At 46.1% G+C, this 22,771-nt stretch overlaps 1 protein-coding gene across 2 annotated transcripts in view; it reads right to left on the bottom strand.

The window, feature by feature from the left end:
* zc3h3 (zinc finger CCCH-type containing 3) overlaps positions 1-22,771 on the bottom strand; it is a 419,425-nt gene that overhangs the window by 32,702 nt on the left and 363,952 nt on the right. For both annotated transcript variants that reach the window (XM_072468220.1, XM_072468221.1), the window contains exons 10-11: positions 16,131-16,324; positions 12,850-13,043 (exon numbers count right to left, since the gene is read on the bottom strand). In XM_072468220.1, the coding sequence (XP_072324321.1) occupies positions 12,850-13,043; positions 16,131-16,324 (388 nt within the window). The remainder of the gene's footprint in view (positions 1-12,849; positions 13,044-16,130; positions 16,325-22,771) is intronic.

Raw genomic sequence — 22,771 nt, 5'->3', positions numbered from 1 at the left:
CGTAACTGGCTCTGGCATTGATTCATGACTTTTTCACTAATTTATGTGAAAAACATGCAGTCTATTTAGCAGCTCTCTGCCCTTAATAAAATACCCATACATCAACAAAATGCTAAGTGATCACCAAGTTCAGCATAATTATCTGTATGTACCCTTGCAGAGTCAAGCGACTTGAAGCAGACTGAAGCCCAACAAAGTTGGAGGGTTTTATGCCATAGAAGTATTTAACTCTTGGAACTTTATGTTTCTTATAGTTATTTTTGGTTAAATCTCTTGTCCTGGTGTATGCCTTGTTTTACCATCTTTTCTTTAAAGTTGTGACTCACATTCAGCATGTTTCCACATATGCCAGCATTTCTGTACAGCAAGAGTGTCTAGTTTTGGGGTTTTGGGCACTCCTCTTTTCACATCCCTTCTTCCCTAGCAGCAGCCCATTTAGGCATTAGCAAACTCAGCATAGAATGGAGGTTTGTGTAGTTCATTACTGCGCTGAGTTATCAGGAGACCGGCTATTCAATTTAATGTTTCCAACTGCGTTTGGGCAGTCTCAACTCTGTTCCGATTAAAGCACTTCCAGCTCATGTATAGCTCTTTTAGGGGAGATAACCAGTTAATCTGTTTAGATAGCAATCTATTTACTTGTAGTAAGGTACCCACCGACAAACAGCATTATTAAAAACGGTCTAAAATAAGAGGTACTTTGGGCGGAATTCTCCCCACCCGCCCGAGGCAGGTTTGGTGGCGGGTAGGTGTGGAAAATCTGGCAGGAACCAAAAAGTGGGAAACTACTAAAATAAAATAACGTTGCAATTCTCCCAATGGTGGGATTTTGGCAAGTTGGCCATTCTGCTGGCAGCTGGCATGAAAGCCATTTGCTTTCATTGATATCTCATGAATGGCTCATTAAAACACCTGCCCGCCGGCATCCCATCAGGCCTTCCAATCTTGCATAATGCCAGCGTCATACCCAATTGAAAATGAGTGGCGTGTACAGGTCACCCTCAATTCGCTAGAGACTTCGAGGTGAGTCTAACACTGCCATAGTGCTTCCCTGCTCCTGTTGCATTGTTCACCATTCTGCCAGGGCAGACCGATTCCTGCCTCCATCGCCAAGCCAAGCTAGTCTTCATAGGCAGAACCATGTGGACGGCACAGAAGCACAGTGGTTAGCACTGTTGCTTTACAACGCCAGGGACCCAGATTCAATTCCCATCTTGGGTCACTGTCTGTGCGGAGTCTGCACGTTCTTCCCGTGTCTGCGTGGGTTTCCTCCCACAAAGTCCCAAAAGACGTGCTTGTTAGGTGAAATAGACATTCTGAATTCTCCCTCAGTGGATCCGAACAGACGTCGGAATGTGGTGACTAGGGGATTTTCACAGTAACTTCATTGCAGTGTTAATGTAAGCCGACTTGTGACACTTATAAAGATTATTATTATGTTGCTGGATTCATGGATCCTCCTGTGTCACTGTCTTGATTCAGTACTGTGTCGGGGAAGTGCAAAGTTCTCCTTCTTCCCTGGTCCCACAGAACAGGAGAGCACTGTGCAGTGGGGCTCACGTGGCCACTGCAGCAAAGGCCGGAAGTTTGACTAGGGGAGGAGTGGGCGGCACTGTGGCACAGTGGGTAGCAGTGCTGCCTCACAGTGCTGAGGACCCGGGTTCGATCCCGGCCCCGGGTCGCTGTCCGTGTGGAGTGTGCACATTCTCTCCGTGTCTGCGTGGGTCTCACCCCCACAACACAAAGATACAACACAACACAGGGTAGGTGGATTGGCCACGCTAAATTGCCCTTAATTAGAAAAAAATAATTGGGCACTCCAAATTTATTGAAAAAAAAGACTAGGAGAGGAGTGTGAGGAGAGGTCAGGGAGTGGGGGTAGTTTGATGAAGACAAGGGTGGGGGGTGTCATGTTCTGTAGACTGGTCGATGTGAATGATGTACTACAGAACATCTAGTTTAAGTAAGTTATTATGAAGTAACTGCGTGGTAAAGATAACTGGAATAAATAAAAAACAAACTACTAACACTAACTATTATAGAGCTACTGCAAAATATGTCTTTCCAACAACACAACTTACTCCCAACTCCCCAGACACACACTCAAGTGGTAGGTTTGCACTGCCACCGGTGGTCGGAAGTCAGTGTATATTATATCCAGAATTGCTTTATGCATATCATCACAGAGGGGTAATGTGAGGAGGGCAATGGCAGGCAGAGGGGGTGGATGAAGTAGACAAACAGTGGAAGGCAGCGAGAAGACTGAGGAGGGGCAGAGACCGGGTGGGAGGAAGTTGGACCCCGATTAGGTTGCATGAAAAGCTCACGTATAAGGGGGGGGTCAAAGGGATATTACATTGTTTACTGGAAGGGGATGCATAACGACTCTAAAAGCAGCAGGTAGAGGTCTAAGTGGGACATGGGTGCTGCTTGGTAATGGGTTCAGGAGGACGGTTGAATTGAGGAACTGAATTTTTAATTCTTAACAATGTTGCTATCCTTTTCCTGTTGGATTGCTGACATCCTGAATGGTCTGGTGAAGCCAGGTGGGCTGAAGAGAGTGATAGAAGTGTATTGGACTGGTATTTAAATATGGCACCAGGACCTTTGAACCCATTAGCTGAGGACAGGTGGATGAAACAGCTGACAACCCGCCAGGACAATCGGAGGGGAACTGAGCTGCGCATAATTAATTAGGGTCCGAGTGCTGTATCTGGTGCAGGTTCCTGCCATTCTGGCAAGCAGGGCAAGTGTCCGTCACTGCATTTCATCTCAAAATTCCACCACTGAAGTCGAAATTGAATTTTTAATTTTGGGTTGCTCCACATGGCATTATGGCATAGCTTTTCATTTTCCTAAAACCAGTGGAAAATTAAAGAATAAACATGTACAGTTTAAGATATCTTGAAGCATTTACAGCCTATGCTGCAGGGTATGCAGTTGGTATATAGAAAAATACAATGGGTCCATTTCTACACAGCAGGATCCTTTAAATAACAAATTAACCTATTTTTATAATAGTTGAAGGAGAAATGTTGGCTGGGGTACTGAATTGCCTTTTAGCTTAGTGTTAGTTACTTGGACAAACATGACAGAACTCCCTCAGGACTGAACTGGAATTTTATAAAGCAGTTATTCTTCAATCAGGATCTCCCTGCAATGTGGCAGCTCTCCTACATTTCCCCCCAAATAATCAGAGATCTTAAAAAAAAAAATGGCTTTCTTATTTTGTTTTATTTAAAATAGTTTATTTGAACATTTGAGTCTGCTAGAAGGAGTTTGTCAAGCTGAATGAGTGAGGGGACAGAATTAGTTTAAATGACATATTTGTTGAAGCACACTAGGTTAATTACTAGGTCTGTGACGATGTTAATTCTACTCTCTTGGACTGCTGTGCTCAACATTTCGCAAAATGCTAAAATGTCGACAGGGAGACAAAATGTTACAACAGGCAAGGCAAGAATCTGCCTCAACGACAGCATTTCCTATTGCAACTTATAAAGTAATAATTCAGTATATACAGATGGCTTTGTGCAGGGATGCCCATGTAGCTGCATACATGTTAAATTTAAACCCGAAGGCCGGTAATTTGCATATATTTTAAGTTGTTGCTACGATCAGATATCACCGTTTGAGTTAGGATTTATCCAAAGAGGTAACAATGCTAAAAGCAGCAATTTAAAAAAAAACATCTAACTCCACATAACAAGACAATGCCAACATAATTGGCCAAATGGTCTCCTTCTATGCTGTAACAATTCTGTGAGAATAGGGCAAACCAGAATATAAGCTAAAGATAATAGAGTTGCCTAGGCTTCAAGGATCAGATCATCTGTATTCAAGGAGAGCATGATGGTCTTGAAATGCAAGATGGACTCCTTTGGCACAGCATATAAACATCGCAGCATATAAGCCATATTCTCAAGAAAGATAAAATACTGCTGTGCTGGAAATAATCGTTAAGTCTAGTAGCATCTTTGAAGACAGAAACAGAGTAAAAGTTCCATGACTTATCATGAAGATTACAAGAGGCTATTTATTGCCAAGAAGAGTACCAAGCCTGAAGACTGAGAAAGTTTTAGAAACCAGCAAAGGATGATAGAAAATTGATAAAGAGGAGTGAAATAGAATGAGAAAAAATGAGCAGGAAATATAAACACATATTCCAATAGCTTCTCCAAGTATGTAAAAAGAATGAGAATAGCGAAAGTAAGGGTAGAGACTGAGACAGGAGAAAATACTGGACATTAATGAAATAGCAATGGTGCTAAACAGATATTTGTGCCTGTCATCACAGTGGGAAACTCAAAACCACATATCAAAAATAGCAGGAAACCAAGGATCTAACAAGAGTAAGGAACTTAAATTAATTGATATTAGTAAAAGGTAAGAGAGAAATTAACGGGATTAAAAGCCACAAATCTCCTGGATTTCCAAGATTCTGGAATGGTCCAAGTGGATTGGGAAGTAGCAAATGTAATATTGCAGTACAAGAAAAAAGGGAGAGAGAAAATGGACTGACAGGTCAGTTATCCTGATATCGCTCATTGGGAAATGTCACAAAAGCAAAGGGGGTTCGAGGGCCAATCCATGGCTTGCAAAGGAAATTAGAAATAGTATCCGATCCAAGGAAGAAGCATACAGATTGGCCAAGAAAAATAATAGGTCTGAGGATTGGGAGCAGTTTAGAATTCAGCAAAGAAGGACAAACGGTTTGATTAAGAAGGGGAAAGTACAGTACGAAAGGAAGCTTGCAGGGAACATAAAGACTGACACTAAGAATTTCTACAGATATGTGAAGAGAAAGAGATTGGTAAAGAGAAGTGTCGGCCCACTACAGACAGAAACAGGGGAATGCATAATACGGGACAAAAAAATGGCTGAGCAATTGAATACATACTTTGGTTCTGTCTTCACAAATGAGGACACAAATCAGATCCCAGAAATGTTGGAGAATGAAAGGTTTAGTGAGAGGGAAGAACTGAGGGAGATCAACATTAGTAGAGAAATGGTGCTGGGAAAACTGATGGGATTGAAGGCGGATAAATCCCCAGGGCCTGAGAATCTGCATCCCAGAGTGCTTGAGGTGGCTCTGGAAATAGTGGATGCATTGGTGATCATCTTTCGCAATTCTATAGACTCTGGAACTGTCCCTGCAGATTGGAGGGTAGCTCACGTCACTCCGGTATTCAAAAAGGGAGGTAGAGAGAAAGCAGGGAATTATAGACCAGTAAGCCTGACATCGGTAGCGGGGATCCATTATCAAGGACTTTATAGCGGAACATTTAGAAAGCAGTGGCAGGATCAGTCAGGGTCAGCATGGATTTATAAAGGGAAAATCATGCTTGACAAATCTGTTGGATTTCTTTGAAGAGGTAACCAGTACAGTCGACAAGGGGGAACCAGTCGATGTGGTATATTTGGACTTTCAGAAGGCATTTGACAAAGTCCCGCAGAAGAGATTATTGTGCAAAATTAAAGCGCATGGGATTGGGGGAAATGTATTGAGGTGGATAGAAAGCTGGTTGGCAGAGAGGAAACAAAGAGTAGGGATTAATGGGTCCTTTTCAAATTGGCAGGCAGTAACCAGTGGGGTACCACAGGGATCGGTGCTGGGACCCCAGCTATTCACAATATATATTGCTTTGGATGAGGGAACAAAATGTGACATCTCAAAGTTTGCAGATGATACCAAATTAGGTGGGAGGGTGAATTGTGTGGGAGGGTGAATTGTGACGAGGATGCAGGGATCCTACAGCACGATCTGGGCAGGTTGGGCGACTGGACACCAATGGCAGATGCAGTATAATTTGGATAAGTGCGAGGTTATTCATTTTGGAAGCAAAACCAGGAAGGCAGACTACTACCTGAATGGTTGTAAATTGGGAGAGGAGTGTGCAGCAGGATCTGGGTGTCCTTGTGCACCATTCACTGAAGGTAAGCATGCAGGCGCAGCAGGCGGTAAAGAAGGCCTTCATTGGTATGTTGGCCTTCATTGCAAAAGGTTTTGAGTATAGAAGCAGGGATGTGTTGCTGCAATTGTACAGGGCCTTGGTGAGGCCACATTTGGAAGTATTGTATACAGTTTTGGTCTCCTTCTCTGAGGAAGGATGTTCTTGCTCTCGAGGGAGCGCAGCGAAGATTTACCAGACTGATTCCAGGGATGGCGGGACTGTCACACGAGGAGAGACTGACTAGGTTGGGATTGTTCTCGCTGGAGTACAGTGATGAATGGCGGAGCAGGCTCGAAGGGCCAAGAGGCCTCCTCCTATCTTCTATGTATCTCTGAAATGCTGGAATCCAAGGAACTGGTAAAATGGCACTTCAATCATAATATGATCAGACAGAGTAAACATGGTTTTATGAAAGGGAAAGCGTAGACTTCCGGTGATGGCGGGCGGGAGGCGGCCGCACAATGGAGAGCTCCCACTCAGGAACGGCATTTTTAGGGCTTTAAGCCCGGTCCCAGGGTCCAAGGAGGCGGCAGAAGCAGGGAGAAGACACGGAGGAGGCACAGTGAAGACACAGGAGGGACAAAAACCCAAAGAAAAATGTCGAGGGTGAGCAAAAAAACGGCCGAAAAAAACCCAGCTGGAGATCCATCGGGGAGTGGAAAGGTCACCACGGGGTCACCAGGAAAAATGGAGGCTGGAGCACCAGGGAAGGCCGCACTGCTTACGGCTGAAGAAATAACCAAGGTGATGGCTGCGGAATTTGAAAAGCAGTTGCCACAGATTGCGAAATGCATGGAAACGGTGAGGAAGGAGATGAGGGAGGTTTCGAGTGTGCTGGTGGAGGAGGCGATTTCCCCGGTGAGGACGGAGGTGGCGAGCGCAGTGGCGGAGGTGCGAGAGCAAGGGGAGGCGCTGAAGGAAGTGAAGGAGACGTTATTGCAGCACGGTGATCAACTTGCCTCGATGGGGAAGGAGATGCGGAAGGTGATGGATACTAACAAGGATCTGCGAGGAAAAATGGAAGAGCTGGAAAATAGATCCAGGCGACAGAACTTGAGGATTGTGGGGCTGCCCGAAGGAGTTGAAGGACCGAAGCCGACTGAGTATTTTGCAGTGATGCTGGCAAAACTATTGGGGGAGGGGGAGGATCACTCCCGATATGAACTGGATCGGGCTCATCGGTCGTGGAGGCCTGTACCAAAGGCGAGTGAGCCGCCAAGGGCAGTGACTCTGTGCTTCCGTAGGTACAGGGTGAAGGAGAAGGTCCTGAGCTGGGCCAAGCAGAAGCGGGTGGTGCAGTGGGCTGGAGCTGGTATACGTGTATACCAGGACTTTACGGTGGAGCTGGCAAGGAGGCGGGCTGCCTTCAACCGGGTGAAGAGGGCACTGTACGTTAGCAAGGTGCGGTGCGGCATTGTATATCCAGCGAAGCTGAGGGTGACTTACAAGCTCAGGGACTTTTATTTTGGAACGGCGGAAGCAGCGGAGGAGTTTGCGAAAGCAGAAGGACTGTGGCAGAACTGACAAATTGAGGAATGGCCATGTGCCCATGTAACCTCATGACTGTATTTTCTTCTTTTTTGTATCACTGCGCGCGGGTGTAGAGATTAAAGGAGCCAATGTGGTATATATTTGGACAAGGGAAGGGACGGGACTTTCACTCGAAATGAGTGTTCTTTGGGGTGTAGGTGGATATGCGGGGTTTGTGTGCTAAAAGGGGATCTTTGGGCTTTCCTGGGGCCGGGCAAGTGGGAAAGGGACCCGGGCGGGGGCCTCCACCCTGGCCGGTTTGTGCCGGCCAGTGAACGGAGTGAGGTGGGGGGAGGGGCTGCGGCCATCGGTGCCTGGCAGAACAGGGTCCGAGTGGTCTAGCCGGGGTGGAAAGTTGGGGGGGGAAGGAACCGAGGTTGGGGGAGGAGTTTTACAAGAGGCAGTGGACGGGAGGAGCTGGAGACCTGGGGGGGGGGGGGGGGGGGAGCTGTGTAGATTAAGGGTGAGTACGGGTAATCCCTGATTCCTTTTTGTCATTTGTTTATGTAAACATGCGGGTTGAGGTTTGGGGGTTGGTGGGTAGATGGGATCGTTGTTATTATGGGGACTGACATATCTTGCTGATTATTGTTTATTGTTTATGGATGTAAATGTGGGAGAAAATGGAGGAGAATAAAAAAAAAATTTTTTTTTTTTTTTTTTAAATGAAAGTGAAAGCGTAGTTGACAAATCTTGACAAAAAAGTATTTGAGGTTGCGACAACGAGGGTAGATAATAAGGAACAAATAGAAATGACTGGATTTTCTGCAAGCATTTGACACGGTACCATGCAAAAGATTTTTGCACAAGGAAATAGTACTGAAGACGTGCTCCAGAACGTGCTGCACTCCTAGTCAAGCTCTTCCAGTACAGCTTTAACATTGGAATATAACCGGCAATGTGGAAAATTGGTCAGGTATGTCTTGTACACAAAAGGCAGGGCAAATCCAACCCGGCCATTCACCTCCTCATCACTCTCCTCTCAATCATCAGTAAAATTATGGAAACGGTCATCAATAGGGCAATCAAGTGGCACTTGTTTAGCAAGTATACTGATGCTCAGTTTGGGTTCCGCCAGGATCACTCAGCTCCTGACTTCATTACAGCCTTGCTTCAGACATGGACGAAAGAGTTAAATTCAAGTGGTGAGGTGAGAGCGACTGCACTTGACATCAAGGCAGCATTTGACCGAGTATGGCATCAAGGAGCCCTAGCTAAACTGGAGTCAATGAGAGTCAGGGGGAAAACCCTCACTAGTTTTCTTCCTTCCATCATAAGGTCAGAAGTGGGGATGTTCAGTTTCATTTGTGACTCCTCAGATACTGAAGCAATAGTTCATGTCCAAATGCAGAAAAATCTGGACAACATTCAGACTTGGGCTGACAAGTGGCAAGGAGTGTTCATGCCACACAAGCGTCAATCAATGACCATCTCCAACAAGAGAGAATCTAACCATCAACCCTTGACATTCAGTGGCATTATCATTGGTGAGTTAACCCACTATCAACATCCAGAAGATTTACCAGAACCTGAACTGGATTAGCCATATAAATACTGTGGCTACAAGAGCAGGTCACAGGCTATGAATCCTGCGACATTAACTCACCTCTTTACTTCCCAAAGCCTGTTCAACATTTATATGACGCACCTCAGGAGTGCGATGGAATACTTTCCATTTGTCGGGATGAGTGCAGCTCCAACACTCAAACAGCTTGACACACACCATCCAGGATGAAGCAGCCCACTTGATTGGCATCCCTTCCACAAACATTAACACTCTCCATCACTGATCCACAGTAGCAGCAACAATGTGTACCAACAACAAAGTGCATTGCAGGAACTCACGAAGGCTGCTTCGAAAGCACCTTCCAAACTCACAACTGCTAATGTCATGGGACAAAGGCAGCGGACACTTGGGGACGTTACCACCTGGGCGTTCCCTCCAAGTCATTCTGCTGATGAACTATTGTTTCAGGGACATTGTTGTGCATAAGTTAGCTCCAACAGTGTGAAGTTGAGAAAGGCTAGATAGATGAATATTTCCTACTTGCTTTAAATATCACCCAAAATGGATGGTTAACACAGCTGCTCTGATGGCTCAACCAGTAACCCGAGTGAGAAGCTGAGGCATACAGAAAAGGAAGGGTCTCAATCTGTGAGTAGCAATTTCTCTAGTAGCAGCAGTCTCAGTGCCCTTATTACGGTGGGGTAATTGACTTGATGTTCCAGCTTCTGATCACTATCCGGCAACCCTGCCTCCTCCTCCGGCCCCCGCTGTAAATGCAATCTGTGGTCTTTGCGAGAGGTCCGTATACAGCTCGGCTTTACTGACAGTCTGCCAGCACTCAGTATTTAGGTGTACACACGAATAATAAATAGCATCTTTCAATAGCTTCAGGAGATGAAGCGATAAAGCTGAGAAAAACGTTTAAAAGAAATGTTAAACCTATTGCATTCAAGGACAGAAAGGGGTTAATAAAAGCATTTTTTGGGATATATTACAATTCACCAAACATAAACCTGGCAGCTAAATTCTCCCTTATCTGAGCTATTATCTGACATAGACACAACATGGTAACATCCAAGAGCTATCAATTACTCTAAAGAAAGTCGGTTTCATCCCTTGCACCACCTTATTACCTATGCTCCAGTGATATGTCAAACAAACCTGTTCAGCTGTTAAGTGCGCACAGTGGTGCTGTTAAAAGCTGGTAGTGAACGCCTTCCATTATGATTATGACCATGAAATATGACAATAAAATGACATGTACTGGGATCTCAGAAGCCTGTTGCCTGCTGAGCTGAACTCTTGTTTATAACTGTTCAAAGAAGCATATTCCGGAAAATGTTTACAAAAGGAATCACTCAAAGCTGTAAAGACCCATCTCTCTCTCCTCTCTCCAGCTGTAGCCAGAATGAATGCTGCCATTTACTCCTCGCTAAACGGGCAATTGGGAAACAGAAACATCTGCTCGCTTCCCTGAGACTTTTGTTCTCTTTCACAAACAAATTAAAGTACGGCAAACGATCAGTAATTAAATTATCGCATGCATGAGGTGAACTGTGAGTAGTGCAGTCATCTTGAAATTATCAGTCCCAGCACATTTTTTAAGCTGGCTTCAAACTATTTAAATAGAGGATGAAATGTGGAAAATTAGAATTGCCTCAAAAGTGGCAAGCTGTTTTTGTTTAATGCTTGGGCAGTTAGCTAAACTCCAGTAAATGACTGAAAACCATCAGGATGAATTGTCTGCCCAATGGCACAATATCGAACAGTGAATTGCTTAATGTTACGGGCATTAAAAAAATTACTTTCCTAAGCATGCAATTTTCCTAAGCATGCAATTGTGGGCCTTCTTCTTGTGGTGGTGGTGGCGATCCCACGATGGTATACAGTAGTAAATTTCAGGATATTTATCTAGTAATGAAGGAGGAATGGTGATATATGTCCAAGTCAGGATGGTGTGCGACTTGCAGGGGAATTTGGTGCTTCCATGCCATTACTGCTCTTGCCTTTCTAACTGATAGAGGTCACAAAGGGGAGCAACATGCTGGCAAAATAACCTTGGTGAGTTGCTGCAATGTATCTAATAATCAGTGCAGTGAAAGGGGTGGATGTTGAATATTTTGAAAAAGCCAGCTATTTTCTGCATTTTCACTTAACTTGGGAAGTTGATAATGTATAATGAACGTCTCCATAAACACTTGTGTAACTCCAAATACTTTACAAAATCTTCACCTTTACTTTATCTACATTCTGTTCAATTTGCAGAGATCATTCAGATTGTTGGTCTGCCCCCTTTGACCATTGTTATCTCCAGTTCTGTTTCTGTGACAAACTTCACCCTTTCAGAACTCTCTCTGGAAACTAAGGCAACTAAATATTCCACGGCTCTAAAATGTATTTTGGAGATAATTCTGTAACCCTGTAGCTTTCTGCTATGGATGGTATAGGCAGGATGCATTAAGGATAATCTTCTAAACCTCGCAGTGGTTAAAGGAAAGTTTTTTTTGAGAAATGCTCAGATTGCCAATTGTTTTAAGGAAGCAAGGCTCTGTTGGTCTGTCAGTTTACTAGCCACATGCCAGTGCCTTTCTCAAATATTCACTACTGACATAAGCAATGTAGTTGACTCTCAACTCCCCTATGAAATGGCCTCGCAAGCCTCTCAGCTGTACCAAACCACTACATAAAAGTCAAAAGGAAATAAAATCCGACAGATCACCGGGTATCGCCCGAGTCAAAGGAAATGACAATAGCACACCCAGCTTTGTCAAACTCTCTTAACAACAATGTAGGTGCAACTACACCAGATGGACTGCAGCAGTTCCAAGGCTCACCACCGGCTTCTTGAGGGGAATTAGGGATGTGCAACAAAGCTGTTCTAGCCGCAATGCTCACATCCCATGAAAGCATATTAACAAAATTTGACATCTTTATCAAAATGTGTAACCAGGCAAACCAACTGTAGAGGCATCATAGCCAGGTGAGGTCTTAACTGTTGCTCATGCATGTTTCCCCCCCAAGGTGGCTGCTTTCTCTGGCCAATTTGGCTTAATCAATCCATGATATTTCAAAGATGACGTTGTTGCGCTTTGGTGGTGTTCAAATCAATACCTGACATGTACAAACATGCCAAATCTGGAAGGTCCACCTGTTTCCCATGCTAACAGCATTAGAGCAGTTCTAGCTGAGGAGCAAACACTACCGAATACGACGTGTCAAATAGTTTCTTCACGTAAAGTCTATGAAGCTACTCGTCCTCTCCCAACCTTCAGCACACTTTTCACAGTGTACGGGTTTGATTTTATAGTCCCTCACTTGTGTATTTGAAGGTGGAGGTCTCTTAAAATAAAGCAGATGACCTTCCCACCCACTCCCGACTGGTCTCCCACGTTATGGGAGGCAGGGAAGACACTGGGCAACCCTGCCTGAATCAATTAAGGCTGCTCCCTGAGCAATATCGCTGGTGGGACAGCCAGATTCTGACTCGGTGTCCTCAAGTCCCACTTTTCTGCTGTGGGTGCAGGCCTCCATCTGCACTGTAAATTCTATGAAATCTATGAATACATTAAATATGACATCTAAACTTAAGCTGATGATTTTGTGACATGTAGGTGACCAAGTAGAGTCAAATGTTTCAGGTTTAAAGAGTGACGAGCATTGAGTAAACAGATCTAAACTAGTTTGGCACTAGAGTTATTAGACTTGGCATCCTTGGGTTCAGGAGGCAAAGATTTACCAGCTCCTGACTCATTCTTAGTCAGAATTCGCTGCTGGATCTGTGGGTGTCAGAACAAAGACAACCCGATTGTAAATCGAAATGAAATTGGGTCCAAATATTTGAAAGTGATAAATACATACCCAGTGCTTCGGCTGTCCTTTCTTCTTCTACTTCAGAATCTGCTTTCTCTTCAGAGGATGCAGATGAGTGAAGAGCAATGAATGCTGGCAGCCAATGCGGGTTGCTGCTACTGCTGCTCAATTCTCCAGTGACAGTAGAAGAGTTAGTTCTTCTTTCCATCAATGCTTGTCTCACTGTCTTCTCTTTCAGCTCTCTGCCAAAGAGAGATTGAGAAAACAAGGATAACTTAAAAAAAATATATATATATAAAATCCAGTAATCTTACACACAAAATGATTCTGTTTCATTGGAAAATCACCTTTTTGGTATGCTACTCAATTATTGCACGTTCCCAAACCGCCCCCTCCTCAGGAATGCCCGCATGTTATCCAATGTTCAAGGTTCACTATCCCGGGGACCAACTCAAAAAGGTACATTTAACACAGCTTTCTGAAATTCACTCCGATATCTCTTCAGTGTTCCAGCTATCAACTGAGGTACAAGGCTTTATGCGGGTTCTTCCATTACCTTTTCGCTCAGTGACCTTCCAATTTATTTGCTGACCTCACAACTCTGGATTCCACAGCTCAAACACGAGCCTCCCTGTGATTCCTTCATAATGGCTTACAACATATGAAAACACCCTCTGTTTTCAATAGCCAATTGCTATGGTTTCAAAATGCAACGAAGCTGAATACGCCTGAAACTCCAATTACAACAAAGTTTATTGAAAGGATTGCTGTAGATTTCTTCCTTTGGCTTCAAGCTAAACAAATCTTCCAGCCGTTTTTTTCTCCTTTTCAAATGTGCTTTATACCAGCTATTAACTGTAGGCCGTGTCATGGACGATATATCTAGCATTTACCCTACTCAGGTGTAGGTCTGGGCATTATCTCTAGATTTCCAAGGAGCTACAAGCTTCATAAGACCAAATCTGACAGTCTCTTGTTTGCTTTTTAAAAAAATCAACCAATTCTGCCTGCTAGTTATGCTCTAACTGAATTCACAAAGCTAAACTGAAAACAAAGAAGGTCCACTTATCCCCATGACAATATGACACACATGGCTTATTGTCAGGTAGAAATTCAAATTAATTGCCTTTTAACTCCAAATATTTTGTTAATTCTGGGAAATTGGTTAAATGCAAATGCCATGTCTCCAGTTCTTTAGTTAAGTAAGCCCACCTGCTGTATAGAATCTTCAACCTTTTGAGTGTAATAAACTCCAAGCTTGTTTGAAATGCATTTATTTCAGGGTTGCTTGCCCCATATTCTCAACCAGATGACTGACCTGGTTAACACTATACCCCTGTATGCTTCACCCGATGCCGGTGTTATGTAGTTACATTGTGTACCTTGTGTTGCCCTATTATGTATTTTCTTTTCTTTCCATGTACTTAATGATCTGTTGAACTGCCCGCAGAAAAATACTTTTCACTGTACCTCGGTACATGTGACAATAAACAAAATCCAATCCATATAATGAGCGGAGGTGCATCATAGGTGAGAGTTGGCTTAATTCTTTGTGTTTTTAACAGTATTTCCTGGTTTTTGTATAGAAACCTTAAGGTTTTTTTGTGCCGAAGCCTAGAAGGTTCTATTATAGCAGTCCTGGGCAAGGGTTGAGGAACAACCTCTGATCACACGCACATTTGTACAGAAGCAGTGACTTTTATACTGTGCAACACATGACACCACGGCAGGACCAGGAAGACACATCATGGGCCCTGGTGCGCTTCTCCCAATTCCCAATCCCACCCCCAGCTTTTACCTCCCCCTCAATCATGCATGATATTCTTTCCCCTTTCATGATTCACCAATCAATCCACCAAACATTCACAGAAAGGTCCAGTAAGATGTCAATGCCCATTGTTGTCATCTAGTAACAAATATCGTCTGATATATATGCAGCATGGGACATTAAGAGCAGCAACAATATAATGCAGTGTTAATTTGTGCACACCCTTTAGATGATGATGACACTGATTTTGGGTGATTGCCTCGTGAACATGTTCTGCACAATGCACCATATGGACATGGTAACAGTAAATTCATATCTGGGGGAAAGATTAGGTACTTACAACCCAAATAAACTGCACAAGATCTTTTCCATTATCAATCAGACATACATCAGTAGCTTGGAAAAAACGTAGACTGAATTGTTGATTGGAACTTTTCAAAGAATGACTCATGGTAAAAGTTTTTTTAGCATGGTCTTAACTCAAGAACTGGGTTGTTTCTCCTTCACCCAGAAGTTAGATCATAGAATTTACAGTGCAGAAGGAGGCCATTCGGCCCATCGAGTCTGAACCGGCCTTGGAAAGAGCACCCTATTTAAGCACACACCTTCACCCTATCCTCGTAACCCCACCAAACCTTTTTGGACACCAAGGGCAATTTAGCATGGCCAATCCACCTAACCTGCACATCTTTGGACTGTGGGAGGAAACCGGAAAACCGGTAGGAAACCCACGCAGACACGGGGAGAACATGCATACTCCGCACAGACAGTGACCTAAGCCAGGAATCGAATCTTGGACCCTGGAGCTGTGAAGCAACAGTGCTAATCGCCGTGGTACCGTGCCACTCTTATCATAGAAATTGGGCACATTGAATTTAGTGGGTGAACCAAAACCATTTTGAAAACAATCTACTAGTTACAAATAGGGATTTAATTTTGGGCGATCACAAGTCCACACCTTGTTTTGCATCACTCCTGGCTTTTGGTCTCTTGTGTTTATTTTGAGAAGGCCCAAGATTCTGGTACATTAACATAGCATGTCATCAGAATTTTGCCTGATTTAGGGTACCATGAAAATTTAGATTGCAGGTTTAAATTCAAAATTTTGAGAAGCGTACACTATTTACAACTTAAAAAGTGATCCCACCCTGCCACAGCCCACCTCAAACATCCCACTGTATTACACGCTCCCCACCAACTACCCACTGCCTCCCACCACCCCCCATAAAGCTCCCTCCATTTCCCAATCACATCCCTCCCACCCAACCTTCCTCACTCCCCACCCAACACGATCCCCCCAATCTTCCCACAACTTCCCCCTAGCCCCATTGCCCCTCCACTCCAATCCTCTTCATCCCCAACTGCACTTACCCACCACCTCCCTTCCCCTCACTCCATCACCTCCTCTCAGCCCTCCCACCCAACCCTCCCACACAACACCCCCTCATCCGCTACCTCCCCTTTCAACCCCCATTGCCCTCCCATCCAACCCCCCACCCCTCCCCCCCAAACTCCTACCTCCCATCCAAGTCACCTCCCTTCAGTGATAATCCTGTTTTACCTTTCTGTCTCGTTTGCAAGTTTGTTCCTCTTGGAAGTTGCATACTCCTCTGCTACTCGATCCTGACTGGTTTCGGATGTATGCTTCCTCTTGTAGTTTTTGCGTTGCAGGTGCTGCAGCTTGCACTTGGAGCCTTGTGTGCAGCTCCCGGTCCTGGAGAATTCCAGACAGACAAGTGTGTGTTTCTTCTTGCACTGGAGAAGAAAGCATTTTTATTTTAAGTGTCATAAACTGGTTCCCAATTCTTCAGATATATTTAAACCCACTAAGGCCTGCCTTTGCAGTCTGCAAAGAGATCCCTGAATCATACTCTACTCTAAATAAACAGGTCCAAGGCAAAAGTGGGCACTAATCTCCCTCAGTGCTCCCCACACCCCAAAGTTTAATTAGTTGATTTCTATATTATATTAAAATAAACCCTTGGGTTTTGAAGTAATAAGCCCAGCAGGAATACAACATCTGAAAGGGGAGCTTGGATATCTCAAAAAAGACATTGGAGAGGGGAGACTCAAATGCAGAGACATGTGCAGCAAATATAATGAAGTCGACTCTTGTGAATAAATCAGTTTTAGGAATCAAAGAGGCAAACGGGATGATTGAACCAGAGTTGACAGCAAATCAGAGCAAGGCTGCAATTTGAATGCATTGCACCTCTGTGTTTTGTGGGCCTTCGGTTGCAGCTTTTAAAAAAGTATTTCATGGGACGTGGGCATTGTTGAAAAGGCCAGGATTTTCTGCCCATCCCTAATCGCCCTTGAACTGAGTGGGCCTATTCAGAGGGCAGTTAAGAGTCAACCACATTGCTGTGCGTCTGGAGTCGCATGTAGATCAGGTACAGCTGGCAGATTTCCGTCCCTAAAAGGACATTAATGAACCAGTTATTTTTTTTGAATGTTAATCGATGATAGCTTTATGGCGACCATCACTGAAGCAAGGGACCAAATTTTTTCCCCAAAAATGGCAAAGTGTAATTCTTGGCAAGAAAATCAGGCCGATTCCCACCGGTACTTTCCCCCACATGAAAAGCGCCATGCCTAAGATGCAAAGCGTCTGATTTGCCTACCCCAAGGGGTCATGTGAGCACTTCAATAAATGGGGCGCTGCATTTAAAAGCTCCACAGCACTTGTTCTCATTCAAGCCAGGAGGGTGGCAACTCAGAAGCCAGCTCCTAGATTCTACAGAGGGGGCCCTCAGCTGTTTGCTGGATGCAGTGGAGGAGAATATACCCTCGGGCTGGCAGGAAGCCCTCCAGCAAGGTAACGAATCCCGTTTGGGACACTAGTTAGTGCAGCAGCCTGACCAAGAGGGTGGGTGTGTAATGTAAGAAAAGGATGAAAGACCTAAGATCAGCAAGGGTAAAAGTGGTTCCGGTCTCCTCTCTTCACTCCTTCCTTCTGAAAATCCCCCCCCCCCCCCCTCCACCCCCAGAAAGATCCCACATGCTACCAGCTTGCAGGACCCCAGCACTCGACCTCCCACCAGCAGCCTCAAACCCCCCTCCGGGCACTCTTCATCAGAACCCCTCCCTGTTTAATCGCAGTTCCCAGGTGTCATCAAGCTTGCATGCCAGGTGTCAACAAGCTTCCATCCAGGAGACCATTGGAATGACCAATCGCCATGGGCAATGGGATGCCTGAGCTCAGGATCCTGACTCCATGAGAGGAGAGGGCCATGGAGCTATTGGGCGGAGCAGCAGCGGGCCTGCGCTGAGGGCGAGGTTGACCTATGACAGAAAAGTGAGAAGCCACCTTTCATCCAGATGACCACTGTCAAGTGAATTCTTTGTAGTCCAAACCCTTGATCAGGTCATGCACTAAAAACATGTCCCTTGCAGAAACATCAACTGAAGAGCCTAGCCCGTCTATCAACAGTATCATACCGTCTACCCTTGACACCACCTTGGAGAAGACATCGGAGGATAAGAATGAAGCATCACAGCTTTCACTCACACCATCCTCCATAGCAGTGACGCACACTTCAGTGGGTGAACTTAGCAGGCAGGTTTCTGGGTCATGTTCCGCACAGCGTCTGATGCACATCAGGTGGAGGCAGGTGTGTCCCAGGGATCAAACAGTAGGTGGTCTGATGGATCCCAGGACACAACTACGCCCCAAGCAAGGGGCGTGCCTCCGGACACGTTCGTCCCTCAGCTGCTGGAAATGCAAAAGCTGAGCCAGGAATACCAAGAAGGGTTGTCAGCGACACTCCTGCGACTGCAAGGCCGAATGGAGGAGTCCCAAAGCCTTCTGTCACAGAAGTTGCTGGCAATTCGTGGTACCCAGGCCAACACTGCATGGGTGGCATCTGCAGTGGAAAGCCTGAGGCAACAGATCAGATCCATTATGGAGAACTCCGAAGCATGGGTCATTCCCCGAGGACCATGATGGACTCAGAGAGCGGTTGTTGAGCTGCCAGACACCATGCCTACCCTATTGCATGAAGCGATGAGAGCATCCCTAGCCCTCCTGCTAATGCAAACCCTTGCCCCCGCCTAGCTTCCATCCTTTGGCTCCTCACTGGTCTCTTCCTCTACTCCCTCCAAGGCTTCCTCCTCATCTGAAAATGTGGCGTCCTCCAGGTCTTCATCGGTAAAGTTGTTGCCCTTTTGCTAAGCCAGGTAGGGCACAGCTGACAACCACGATGCAGGAGACCCCTTGGGGACTGAAGGACCCCACTGGATCTGTCGAGGTAGCTGAAGGGCATCTTAAGGAGGCAGATGAGAGTGACACACACAGACAGAGAGAGTGACTCACAGAGACAGAGACGCACAGAGACAGAGGCGCACACAGACAGAGAGAGGCGCACACAGACAGAGAGAGGCGCACACAGACAGAGAGAGGCGCACACAGACAGAGAGAGGCGCACACAGACAGAGAGAGGCGCACACAGACAGAGAGAGGCGCACACAGACAGAGAGAGGCGCACACAGACAGAGAGAGGCGCACACAGACAGAGAGAGGTGCACACAGACAGAGAGAGGCGCACATAGACAGAGAGAGATGCACTCACAGAGAGAGAGAGAGAGACGCACACACAGAGAGAGACGCACAGAGAGAGACGCACACATAGACAGACAGAGAGAGCAACGCACACAGACAAGAGAGACTCACACAGACAAGAGAGAGAGACGCACACAGACAAGAGAGAGAGACGCACACAGACAAGAGAGAGAGACGCACACAGACAAGAGAGAGAGACGCACACAGACAAGAGAGAGAAACGCACACAGACAAGAGAGAGAGAGACGCACAGACAAGAGAGAGAGACGCACACAGACAAGAGAGAGAGACGCACACAGACAGAGAGAGAGATGCACACAGAGAGTGACGCAGAGAGAGAGAGAGACTCACACAGACAATAGAGACGTACACAGACAAGAGAGAGAGACGCACACAGACAGAGAGAGAGACGCATCCAGAGGGAGAGACGCACACAGACCCAAAGAGTGACGCACACAGACCCAGAGAGTGACGCACACAGACCCAGAGAGTGACGCACACAGACCCAGAGAGTGACGCACACAGACCCAGAGAGTGACGCACACAGACCCAGAGAGTGACGCACACAGACCCAGAGAGTGACGCACACAGACCCAGAGAGTGACGCACACAGACCCAGAGAGTGACGCACACAGACCCAGAGAGTGACGCACACAGACCCAGAGAGTGACGCACACAGACCCAGAGAGTGACGCACACAGACCCAGAGAGTGACGCACACAGACCCAGAGAGTGACGCACACAGACCCAGAGAGTGACGCACACAGACCCAGAGAGTGACGCACACAGACCCAGAGAGTGACGCACACAGACCCAGAGAGTGACGCACACAGATCCAGAGAGTGACGCACACAGACCCAGAGAGTGACGCACACAGACCCAGAGAGTGACGCACACAGACCCAGAGAGTGACGCACACAGACCCAGAGAGTGACGCACACAGACCCAGAGAGTGACGCACACAGACCCAGAGAGTGACGCACACAGACCCAGAGAGTGACGCACACAGACCCAGAGAGTGACGCACACAGACCCAGAGAGTGACGCACACAGACCCAGAGAGTGACGCACACAGACCCAGAGAGTGACGCACACAGACCCAGAGAGTGACGCACACAGACCCAGAGAGTGACGCACACACAGACCCAGAGAGAGACGCACACACAGACCCAGAGAGAGACGCACACAGACCCAGAGAGAGATGCACACAGACCCAGAGAGAGACGCACACACAGACCCAGAGAGAGACGCACACACAGACCCAGAGAGAGACACACACAGACCCAGAGAGAGACACACACAGACCCAGAGAGAGACGCACACAGACCCAGAGAGAGACGCACACAGACCCAGAGAGAGACGCACACACAGACCCAGAGAGAGACGCACACACAGACCCAGAGAGAGACGCACACACAGACCCAGAGAGAGACGCACACACAGACCCAGAGAGAGACGCACACACAGACCCAGAGAGAGACGCACACACAGACCCAGAGAGAGACGCACACACAGACCCAGAGAGAGGCGCACACAGACCCAGAGAGAAACGCACACAGACCCAGAGAGAGACGCACACAGACCCAGAGAGAGACGCACACACAGACCCAGAGAGAGACGCACACAGACCCAGAGAGAGATGCACACAGACCCAGAGAGAGATGTACACAGACCCAGAGAGAGACGCACACAGACCCAGAGAGAGAGAGACGCACAGAGAGAGACGCACACACAGAGAGAGGTGCACACAGACGGAGACGCACACAGACAGAAGGAGACGCACACAGACAGAGAGAGACGCACACAGACAGAGAGAGACGCACACACAGAGACGCACACAGAGAGAGAGACGCACATGCAGACCGAGAGAGAGATGCACATGCAGACCAAGAGAGAGACGCACACGCAGACAGAGAGAGACGCACAGAGAGAGAGACGCACACAGATAGATAGAGAGATTCACACAGAGAGAGAGAGACACACAGAGAGAGAGGGAGATTCACACAGAGAGAGAGACACAGAGAGAGAGAGAGAGAGATTCACACAGAGAGAGAGAGACACACAGAGAGAGAGGGAGATTCACACAGAGAGAGAGACACAGAGAGAGAGAGAGAGAGAGATGCACAGAGAGAGAGAGACGCAGAGAGGGAGAGAGAGAGAGAGAGGTACACAGACAGAGAGAGTGACGCACACAGACAGAGAGAGAGACGCACACAGACAGAGAGAGAGACGCACACAGACACAGAGAGAGACGCACACAGACGCAGAGAGAGACGCACACAGACACAGAGAGAGACGCACACAGACACAGAGAGAGACGCACACATTGACTGAGAGAGAGTGACACACACAGACAGGCAGAGAGAGAGAGAGAGAGAGACACGCACACAGACTGGTTGGTGTTGCTTCCATTTAACAGCAGTATCTCCCCGGGCATCATGGTGGCGCAGCGGTTAGCACTGTTGCCTCAGGGCGCCGAGGACCCGGGTTCTATTCCAGCCCCGGGTCACAGTCCGTGGAGTTTGCACATGCCCCTCGTGTCTGCGTGGATCTCACCCATGTAGTGATCTCTGTATGTAGCAATACATGATCAGACAAAGTTAAGCTAGTACAGGCAACTGAACATTAGATGGCCACAGTATCAGGACCTATATAAATGTTTTCCCGCTCTTTTCTAGGGGAGTGTGTGTCTGGAGTGCAGAGAGTACAGAGCTAGAGAGAAGAAGTTAATAGATATCAGTAATTATCTTTATCTATTTACTAGTTTGATCTACAGTTATTTGTTTGTCTACTAGTTCAGTATTAAGTAAAAAGAACTCACACAATTATTCATTAAATTACTTTATCATCACTGGAAGACTACGGCTATATTTCAACAACTCGGCTAAATAGAAAGAGTAATATATATATTACAACATCATAATATAACATGGTACCAGGTTTATAAAGCTTTAAGAAAGGCTAGTAAGTGAATTCAAACAAAGAAGATAAAGTTCCGATACTGACTATTCGATTGGCGAAGTCATCGCAGAAATGGAATCCTTGACTACAGATCGATTTTCGATGGATCAAGTGCAGGCTCCCAAACATCTGAAGACAACCGGTAACCTTATTCTTAATTGGATACTGTTTAAGCAACAATTCCAGCTTTATCTGGACGCTAGTGATCTGAATACTGCTTCAGAGGCTAGACAAATCGCTTTGCTTCTGTCCCTAGCAGGACAGCAGGCAATTGAAATCGATAACTCATTTATTTTTGCTGCGGGTGAACATAAAACCAAATTTGAACATATAATCACCAAATTTGATGCTCACTGCGGAATGCAAAGTACCTAAATCTTAGAGCGATTCCGATTTCATAAGCAAGTGCAAATAGTTGTGGAATCTGTTAACTTTATAACTGGTCTCAAACTCCTAGCTCAGGCCTGTAATTATGCTGGTCTGCGTGGCTCTCTCATGAGAGACCACATCGTTTATGGTATAACAGATGAATCTTTAAGAGAAGCCTTATTATGTCAAAATAATCTTATGTTGAAAATTGCTACTGAAAAATGCATCTGCAGTGAACAAAGTAAAAGTCAATGCTTAGAGTTTTATCCGAAAGAAAAAGGCGCCAAAGTCCACCACGAGGCTGAGAAAAT

The sequence above is a fragment of the Scyliorhinus torazame genome, chromosome 11, assembly GCF_047496885.1.
Source record: "Scyliorhinus torazame isolate Kashiwa2021f chromosome 11, sScyTor2.1, whole genome shotgun sequence".
NCBI lineage: Eukaryota > Metazoa > Chordata > Chondrichthyes > Carcharhiniformes > Scyliorhinidae > Scyliorhinus > Scyliorhinus torazame.
Note: the sequence above shows the minus strand (reverse complement) of the source record. Positions and strands in the feature narration are given on the sequence as shown.